Source organism: Oncorhynchus kisutch, unplaced genomic scaffold, assembly GCF_002021735.2.
Source record: "Oncorhynchus kisutch isolate 150728-3 unplaced genomic scaffold, Okis_V2 scaffold1163, whole genome shotgun sequence".
Lineage (NCBI taxonomy): Eukaryota > Metazoa > Chordata > Actinopteri > Salmoniformes > Salmonidae > Oncorhynchus > Oncorhynchus kisutch.
In genome coordinates this window covers 33513-44352 of record NW_022263108.1, presented here as the reverse complement: position 1 = coordinate 44352, position 10840 = coordinate 33513, and the positions used below count along the sequence as shown (strand labels likewise).

Genomic DNA, 10840 nt, shown 5'->3' with positions numbered 1-10840 from the left:
AACTAAGGTCAGAATGTGTTTTAATGTAGGCCTACTGACACGATCAAAAGGAACATAGACAACCCACCCAACTCACGCCCTGACCATACTAAAACATAACAGAACTAAGGTCAGAATGTGTTTTAATGTAGGCCTACTGACACGATCAAAAGGAACATAGACAACCCACCCAACTCACGCCCTGACCATACTAAAACATAACAGAACTAAGGTCAGAATGTGTTTTAATGTAGGCCTACTGACACGATCAAAAGGAACATAGACAACCCACCCAACTCACACCCTGACCATACTAAAACATAACAGAACTAAGGTCAGAATGTGTTTTAATGTAGGCCTACTGACACGATCAAAAGGAACATAGACAACCCACCCAACTCACACCCTGACCATACTAAAACATAACAGAACTAAGGTCAGAATGTGTTTTAATGTAGGCCTACTGACACGATCAAAAGGAACATAGACAACCCACCCAACTCACACCCTGACCATACTAAAACATAACAGAACTAAGGTCAGAATGTGTTTTAATGTAGGCCTACTGACACGATCAAAAGGAACATAGACAACCCACCCAACTCACACCCTGACCATACTAAAACATAACAGAACTAAGGTCAGAATGTGTTTTAATGTAGGCCTACTGACACGATCAAAAGACAAACAATACATTTAAAAAATAATAATATGTTTATGTCTGTGGTTGTTTGTCTTATCCATGACCCACCTTTTTCACCACTACACCACTGATATTAATACAGAATCATAGATTGTAATAACTCATGTGAATGTGATAATACGATCATCTGTGTGCTACATTGATGTCTGTTTGTGCAGAGCTTAATTAATGCTTAGGAATAAAAATGTGAATGTTATGTCATTTGAGAAAAGAGATACAGTGCATTCAGAAAGTATTCAGACCCCTTGACTTTTTCCACATTTTGTTACGGAACAGCCTAAAATGGATTAAATTAACAACAATCCTCATCTACACACAATACCCCATAATGACAAAGAAAAAACATTTTTTTGCACATTTTTGCACATTTATAAAAAATAAAAAACTGAAATACCTTATTTACATAAGTATTCAGACCAATTGCTATAAGACTTTGAGCTCAGGTGCATCCTGTTTCCATTGATCATCCCTGAGGTATTTCCAGAACTTGATTGGAGTCCACCTGAGGTATATCCAATTGATTGGACATGATTTAGAAAGGCACACACCTGTCTATATAAGGGCCCACAGTTAGGTATAAGCAGTGTAATTGTGGAGCTTCCACCATTAACAAAAAGGGGTTATTTATAGAAATGAGTCATGCCTTTAGCACTGAGCAAGAGGCCTGTTTCAGTCAACCCTCCTACCAGTCCTAGACAATGGTGACATCATCTAGATGAATTCAGATGCCCCTTCATTAAAGCAGTTTATCATAGTGCACTGCTCTTTATTATGGGCGACAGGTCTAGTACTCAACGCTACATTCTCAACTAGGAAGTTGGTCCTGTTTGCCACGTAGGTTGACGCATTGCAATATTTTAATGTATTAATCCCTTTACGAAACCTCACTAAAAGCATTACTAACCTTTAGACATGAGTTACCACACCTGGGATAAGGGATGAGTAACTTTGGAAATTTCCTTCGGTCTTTACTCCGTTAGGTAAATATATTATGTTTTTGTGCCTTGTTGTAAAACTGTCTGCTGCATCTAGGGCAATTCAAAGTGTTGAGGACCTTATTACTGAATGTTTGTTTATGACTGCTTCTGTTCTGCTTGTATTTTGATGTGTAATTCAGGGCTCCTCTGTAAAAGAGACCAGTGAGGTTAAGTTGTCCCTACATGCCATATAGAACAAACTATATATGTAGATGTTTGACGGATCCTTTCTCTTCTTGTAATTGGCTAGATGTTCAAAGGTCCTAACCAGGATATCCACGTCATCTTCACTGGAGGCCCGTGTCGCGCGTTTCTGGAAATCAACAAGGAGTATCTCTTCACAAGTGCTAGTCAGCACTAGCAAAAACTGAAATTTCCGACTTCATAACTGATAGTACAGTGCATTCGGGAAAGTATTCCGACCCCCTTCTGTCACATGTTAAGTTACAGCCTTATTCTAGAATGGATTAAATAAATGTTTCTTCAGTCTACACCCATAATGGCAAAGGTTTAGATTCTATTTGCCAATGTAATTAAAATCCCTTATTTATATAGGTATTCAGACCTTCTGCTATGAGGATCAAAATTGAGCTTGGGTGCATCCTGTCTTGGATCATTGTTCTGCAAATTTATTGGATTCACCCTCTGGTAAATTGATTTGGAAAGGCACCTAAGATCCCACAGTTGCCTGCGCAATTAAACGAGCCATGAGGTTGGAATTGTCCGAGCTCAAAGGATTGAGGCACAGATGTGGGAAAGGTTCCCAAAAAATGTCTGCGGACTCAATGGTCCCCAAGAGCACAACCTCCCTCACTGGAAGTCTGGAACCACCAAGATTCTTCAGAGCTGACCGCCTGGCCAAACTGCACAATTGGGGGAGAAGGACCTTGCTCAGGGAGGTGACCAAGACCCCGATGGTCACTGACAGAGCTCCTCTGTGCAGAAGGACAACCATCTCTGCAGCACTCCAATCAGTCCTTTATGGCAGAGTGGCCACTCAGTAAAAGGCAGATTATAGCCCACTGGAAGTTTACCTAAAGGCACCTGAAACCAACATTTATTTTTTTCCCTAAATGCCAAGTGTGACATCCGGAGGAATCCTGGCACCATATGTACAGTGGGAATGGGAGACTAGTCGGAATCTAGGGAAAGATGAACTGAGCAAAGTACAGAAAGATCCTTAATGAAATCCTGCTCAGGACCTCAGACTTGAGTGAAGGTTCACCTTCCAACAGGACAACGACCCTAAGCATACAGCCAAGACAAAGCGGGACAAGTTTCAATGTCCTTGAGTGGCCCAGCCATAGCCTGGACTTGAACCCGATCTAACATCTCTGGAGAAACCTGAAAATAGCTCTGCAGCGACGCTCCCCGTCCAACCTGACAGAGCTTGAGAGGATCTGCAGGTTGAGGAAGGAATAAGAGTAAGGCTGTAACGTAACAAAATGTGGGAAAAGTCATAAAACTTCCCGAATGCAGTGTACATGTGCCGCGTTCAACCAGTTATCAAGTCAGAAGTTTCCTAATTCCGACTAGCACGTGAACGTGGCACTAGACAGTACTCTGATCTTGTATATATTATTTAGGGTTAGGAGACTGTCAGCCAGAAATAAAGTGTTGAGGTCCTTCACACACAAAATATTGGGAAATAAAAATCCTGAAAGATTGGAAGATGTGTACAATAGGTAAATGAGAAAGTTGTATGGATAAGGGAATTGTAAATATAAATGACAAATGTTTAAGATTTATTTTGCCTTATGATTGCTCGAGACCAATTTGAAACCAGTAATAAGGCAGCAAACCGAAGCATATCACCTTCTCCAAAGTGAAGTTCATGAAATGTTGGCCTTTTAAAACCGCTACGGGATCATTGTCCCTCCCGCGGGACATTTGAGCTAGCTAATGTGATTAGCATGAGGTTATAAGTAACGAACATTTCCCAGGACAGACATATCTGATATTGGCAGAAAGCTTAAATTATTGTTAATCTAACTGCACTGTCCAATTTACAGTAGCTATTACAGCAAAATAATACCAGACTCCAACTTTGACTACACGACAGATGTAGGCCAGATTACAAACAGCGACGAGGCAGCCTACAATGCAAGCATGGGGCGATGGAGGCAGCGGGGCCACGGGTGGTGTTTTCCAACTCCCGAGTACCCCAAACATTACACATTTTAATCCTGGACAAGCAAACCCGATTCAACTTATCAAGCCGTCAATGAGCTTATTGTCCATTGATACATCTAGAATTTGTACTGTTGGGGGTCCTCCAGGACCAGGAACACTGGCCTAGTGGTTAGTGTGGCCAGTAACCCAAAGGTCACTGGTTGGAATAACTGAGCAGTCTGTGTGCCCTTGTACATGGCACTTACCTCCAATATGCTCCAAGGACAAGCATACTAATATAACTGACCTCAACACATTTCACTGCACCCAGCTGGTGAAAATTAAACATGTTTGTGGGGAAAAGCTGAACTTTGTTACAATCAGGAGAAATCAAAATTGCCCACCACTCTGGGACATGTGACACCTCTGTGACCAATCAGATTCACGGAAATCAAAGGTCGGGCATGGCGCACGGAACGTCTATAGGAACAGAAAACAACCCATTCCAGATAGACAACTGAACTCTTTACAGAAATATAACAGCCTAGAATGGGGGTTTATAACCTACAGCTGCATATGCCAACACGGCATGTCCTACACACAGCATACCTTGCAATACCATCTTATCAAATAAAGCTGGCCAGAATGTATACAGTGTTTGACTTCTAAACCAGGTTAGTTCAAATGTCAGCAGATGCCCAATACCATGGTGGGTACACTTCTGTGGTTTATACATAAACTTTACCATTCTTATGAGAAGTAATGTCCTATTTGTTCCACATCGACCAATTACTGCTCTTTAGAAGGCTTTCAAACCGCTCGCTGGTCTGAGGGTCTGCTAAATGACTGAAATAAACTATTCATCCCACTAAATATTACAGAACAAGTCAGTTGTTTAATGGTCATCATTACATAGCTAAAGCCCTGGTTTAGACCCAAACTACTAAAGGGCCACAATCAGTAGACAAATGTAGAATGTTCCAGATAGAAATGCCATTAGAGCCGACATGATTCCTTTCATGTCAGAGAAGACAATTTGTTCTTCATGTATAGAACATATCTGAACATTCTACATGACGCCCTGCTTGATGCTTCAGGAATACTGTTCCATTTACAAATAACCATTTCGGACAACACTGATCACGATTTGGGGTTTTGATAACAGCTTTGGTTCCAGTTAAATTAAATCCATTTAAAAAATGGCACACATTAACAATGCTATATTTGTTTTGTTTATTTTACAAGAAGTGACCAGTAAGACATGTTGGTTAATTTAAAACCACACACACAGCTTTGTCATCTGGAGTCAGTAAGCGGATGGCCTGTAGAGTATAGGAGTCCCCAATATCTAGGAACTACTGCCAAGCACAAGAACCATTACTCTTGATACAGGCAAGGTTTCGGCCATTGTTTGTCCCCCAGTCCATCCACAGGCATGCATCTGTGGTGCTGATCGGACAGGGGAGCGAAGTGCAGTGGATGATCTGTGGAGCAGAGAGAGACCAATATCACCGTTTATTATACCAATACTCTAGCGCATGTGTTTTGCCAATGTGACCAGAGTAATATACTCCCTTTTAGTAAATGTGCAGTGTAAATATTGGTGTACAGTAATATGACTAATTCCCCATCACACACACCTTGCAATCACAGCCGCTTTGGTAGCGGCGAGTCAAGCTTTTCTTTTGTGCAGCACTCAAGTCCTCCCAGGGCAGATTATAGCCACACAGTGTTATATACATCCTTCCAGTCTCCAGCTTGCCTACAGACAGAGGAGATGTTCAGTCAATGTACCATGGGGAAAGTGCCCCACGGTTTCATAACTGTGACCTTAATTGCCTACAGTCTGTAAGCTGTTAGTGTCTTAACAACCGTTCCACAGGTGCACGTTCATTAATTGTTTACGGTTCATTGAACAAGCATGGTAAACAGTGTAAACCCTTTACAAAGATCGTAAAAATCCAAATAACTTCAGAATTATCTTTGAAAGACAGGGTCCTGAAAAAGGGACGTTTCTTTTTTTGCTGAGTTTAGTGTTGGTCCCATGTTTCAACGGCCGAAATAAGAGATGAGAAATAAGCTCTCTTGTGAAATTTCTGCCAAGATGTGCACAGATTTGTTTACATCCATGTTAGTGAGCATTTCCGCTTCCAAGATAATCCATCCACTTCACAGGCGTGGCATATCAAGAAGCTGATTAAACAGAATCATTACACATGTGCACCTTGTGCTGGGGACAATAAAAGGCCACTAAAATGTGCTGTTGTCACAGTGCCACAAATGGCTCAAGTTAAGCTAGCATGCAATTGGCATGCTGACTGCAGGGAAGTCCACAGACCTGTTGCCAGAGAATTTAATGTTAATTTCTCTACCATAAGCCACCTGTTTTAAAGGAATTTGCCCTTCATCCGCCACTATCACCTCATGTTGAGGCATTATAATGCATGGCCCCATGTCGCAACGATCTCCCCATAATTCCTGGAAGCTGATAATTTCCAACTTCTTCTAAGGGCCTGCATACTCACACATGTCACGCATTGAGCATATTTGGGATGCACTGGTTCGAAGTCTCAGCCAATATCCAGCAACGTCGAGCTGAACATGCCACAAGCAACAGCCTAAATTACACATAGGTGATGTGTTGAGGTGATGTGTTGAGCTGCATGAGGCAAATGTTGGTCACACCAGATACTGGTTCTGATCCATTATACCGTACCGTATCTGCGACCAACAGTTTCAAATCTGTATTCCCAGTTATGTGAAATACATAGATTAGGGCCTAATAAATATATTTAAATGAACTGATTTCCTTATATGAACTGTAACAAGGTTAATTTTAGAAGCGGTGGCATTGATATTTATGTTCAGTAGATTAATGAAAAGCTAATACTCATGAACATGTAACATGTTATTCTATATGATGTGCACAAGGTATGAGACATTAGAAGGTAAGGGGTTCTTCTAAAGAGAAGATAAACATTTATGAGTGCTGCAAGTAGCCTAGTGGTTAAAGCGTTGGACTAGTAACAAAGGTTGCAAGATCGAATCCCCGAGCTGATAAGGTAAATCTGTCGTTCTTCCCTTGAACAAGGGGCAGTCATTAAAAATAATGGGTTCTTAACTGACTTTCCTAGTTAAAGTTACAAGTAATATCAAGCTTTGGCAGACCTCATGTTAACATTTGCCAATGAAACTCATTAAGTCCACATCAAATTGTTTTGTGGTTTACTTGTAGCCCTGGTTGTCCTGAAAATAAGAGTGCTAAAACACTTGAGGCGAAATCTAAGGGCTGGACATGCAGATAAATGGAAAGCTGATTTGTGCTGGAGTCTGAGGACAGAGGGTTAACCAGTGTCGGCAACAGAACGTGGGTAACATAGTGAGAACCTCACCTGTGAAGAGATACTCCTTGTTGAGGTCCAGAGTCACACCGCATGCAGCTGGGGATGGTGCAGTGAAGACGGCGTGGATAACCTGGTCTGGGCATTTGAACATCTAGCCAATCACAAGGAGAACAGAGGATCTGTCAAACATCTACATATCATTTGAACCTCACCGACTACAGCTCTCAGGCACTGTCAGTCTTCACCCTTTGATATTCACAGATCTGTAAGGTGCAAGCGATCATTTATTCCAGTTACCACACCCAGCCTCAAGGACAGATAGCTCATGACTAAAGGTTAGTAATGATGTAAGGCACAGTGGGAGTTGAAGTTAAATTACTTTATCAATTAAAATATAGAAATGCAGCAACCTGTGACATCAGAGGGCCAACTAACTATCTGTTAGAGAATGTAGTGATAGCTTTAATGAAGTGGCAGCTGAGTTCATATAGAGGATGTCAACAGACTTGGACCAACAGGAACGTCAACACTTTAGGGAGAGGCTTTTTATAGAAGTATACTAATTTCATATGGTGGAAGCTCCACAACGACACTGCTTATACCTATCCAGATCTGTAGACATTGAAGGGCTGGAGCCAAGGGGAAGAGAGAGAACTGGGCCCAGCTGTTAGACTGGGGTTCAAGGGGCTTCAATGGGTCAGTGCAGGAAGGAACAACCACTTAATAAAAAGGCTGATCATACCTTGATCTGTTGGATGTTATACTTGATGGCGTTAGACACCGTTTTCTTTCCAACCACCTTCGCCCTGATCACTAGAAGAGGGAGACATGGTTTAACTAACATTATTGAAATCTATTCTGGTACACTAGTCAGTCACACTGATGGTGTAAGGGTGATATGGAGCAGAGAGAACAGTGTAGAATGCTTTACAGACCCAATACCCAACAGTCTGTTCAGAATGTTTGTGCATAAGTTATTGGGTGTAACATTTTGGCTAGGTTAACATCAAAACAGATGACAGAGTCCATTTCCCTCCTGGTCACACATTCCTAGTTCTGGTCTTCTGCTTTTAATTTGACACACCCGGTTTAAGCATGCCCTCTGTAGAGGATTGGTTCAGGTAGGAAGATGCAGTACAGTAGCTGCTGCTATAAGACTAGTCCATAGAACAGAACCAGGAGTCATTGGCACATGAACTCGACAAGGCGTCAAAAGCATTCCATAGTGATGCTGGCCCATGTTGACTCCAATGCGTCCCACAATTGTGTCAAGTCGGCTGAATGTCCTTTTAGTGGTGGACCATTCTTGATACACAGGAAACTGTTCAGTGTGAAAAACCCAGCAGCGTTGCAGTTCTTTACACAAACAGCTGCGCCTGGCACATACTACCATTGCCCCATTTAACAGCATTTCAATCTTTGGTCTTACCCAGTCACCCCGAATGTCAGACAAGCCATGTCTCAATTGTCTCTAGGCTTAAACAGCCTTCTTTAACCTGTCCTTAATCTACACTGATTGAAGGGGATTTAACAAGTGACATCAATAAGGGATCATAGTTTACACCTGGCCAGTCCATGTCATGGAAAAAGCAGATGTCCTTAATGTTTTGTAAACACATCTCAAATAAAGTGTGTAGTGACACTTTATTCCTAAAGCAACGCAGGGCTCTCAACCCTGTTCCTGGAGAGCTGCAGTCCTGTAGGTTTTTGCGCCATCCCTAATCTAGCGCACCTGATTCTAATAATTGGCTGGTTGATAAATTGACTCAGGTTCGTAACAAATAGGTTTGGACTCAACATTTACAGGAGCGTAGCTCTCCAGGAACAAGGTTGATAGCCCATCTCACTGTCGCCTATTTTATATATAATTGTGTGATGTAAATAGGCTTAATGATAATGTCCTAATTATTTCTACTCCGACCACAGACAATACATCAAATGTTTGCATGCTGCGTATTAATAGTTCTCAACATGTGAAGGCTGAAAAGTAAAATGTTGCCAACATTGCTTTACCGATTTCTGCATCGCAAAAAGCCTTTTGGGGATGCGGAGGAGAGCATTTGCAAGCATCTGCGATGTCTTCGACCCGCCACAGGAACAGCACGAACAGAGTAATGAAACAACTGCTTACATACCGCGTCATTTGGAAACGAATTACGGTTACCCAAATATCACAAAAGGAGCCGAGTAAAGGTGTTTAGGCGTAAATTACAAAATAACGTATTTCCCTTCGGACTGTTCCCAGACCAACGGATAACTCTTAGAAGTATTTTCCCCGCAACGTAATCATCCGCTATTTATTGCAGGCAGTGAGCTCCTCCCCCAGTCAGAACCCAGCCTATGATAGGCTGAGCATTCTATTAATCCAGAACCGTAACCATTCAATTAAAAAGAATCCTCTGACTAATGGCTCAACCACAGGCTCAACATGCCCAGTTGCCATAAATTGACGATGAAACTGAAAGATCCGTTTTGGGGGGGCATTCTACACTGTTGTCTCTTTGTACATCTCAGTGCTAGAGGTGTCACTACAGACCCTGGTTCGATTCCAGGCTGTATCACAAACTGGCCGTGATTGGGAGTTCCATAGGGTGGCACACAATTGGACCGGGGTTTGGACGGGGTAGGCCGTCATTGTAAATAATCATTTGTTCTTAACTGATTTGTGTAGTTAAATAAAGGTTCAATATAAAATATGCTAAACCTAATGGAATTCCTTAAAGATTTGTTTCCAGTAAAAAAATATTTTAAAAACACCTGGGGAAATTTTAGAGCAGGCTCAACTTGCCCAACTGCTCAGTTCACTTGCCCCTGTCATCCCATATATGAGATGAAAATGGCAGCCGGTTTTGACTGACAGCCATTATAAACTTGAGCACCACAAGAGACAAGAAAATAACACCATCCCTCCAGCTAATTGGGCTACTTTGCACATCTGTTCTTGTTTGAGTGAGGGAAATGCATTAAATGAGTCAATGTGTTATGAAAGATACGACATTAAGGATTATAATAAATTCCACTTTGATGTCATACAAGCTAACCACACACATTTCTGTGTTTGAAAACTCATGTTAATGATCTCTATTTTTATATCCTCAGTTACAAGGATGACATACGTTATAGCCTGGGTTGTCTTGAACAGAATGAGCCTACCTGCATCATATTGTGAAGAAAAATTGCCGCGGAACATACATTTGAATGCACTCATGACATCATTCTATGCGCACCAAAATTAGAATCTGTTTGTTTGAAGTGCCTTTTGAAAGCCTCCCAGCAAGCACATTTGGTTCCTTGGAAGTTGTGGGAATGCAGGTTTTTGGTTTCCCATTGGTTCTGGGAACAAAGCCCTCAGTTTCCTAACTGGTAAAACATATTGTTTTTTAAACATTCTGAGAACTGAAGTGTGAACTTCATCTGTTCCGGGAACATTTATTTTTAGGTTGCAGGGAGGTTCTGAGAATGTTTTACTATGGTTCCCTGAAAGTTTTCCTGGGTAGTTGTATTAATGTTCTATTAACAGAAATGATAGGTTATTTGAAGATAATTCAATAACATTCTGAGAACATGTTTCACATAAGACTTTTAATAATACTGCTAGCTTAGTTTGGGTTGACTGTTTCCAACTCTAAGTACAGACAGGACACATGGAAATTAATTTGCTTTGGCATTCATTTTTTGTTGTGGAGTCTTCTGTTCTCTATCCATGGAAACTGTCCCACCAGGAT

The 10840-nt window shown here is 41.5% G+C and overlaps 1 protein-coding gene across 1 annotated transcript; it reads right to left on the bottom strand.

The window, feature by feature from the left end:
* Window positions 1-4980: 4980 nt before the first annotated feature.
* On the bottom strand, window positions 4981-9421 carry LOC109876307 (metalloproteinase inhibitor 2-like). The gene is made up of 5 exons (XM_031817835.1): window positions 9129-9421; window positions 7858-7928; window positions 7164-7266; window positions 5412-5533; window positions 4981-5255 (listed from the first exon to the last, which is right to left on the bottom strand). Exons 1-5 carry the CDS (start codon window positions 9256-9258, stop codon window positions 5127-5129), a joined length of 555 nt encoding a protein of 184 aa, XP_031673695.1. The 5' UTR covers window positions 9259-9421; the 3' UTR covers window positions 4981-5126.
* Between the last annotated feature and the right edge of the window lie 1419 nt (window positions 9422-10840).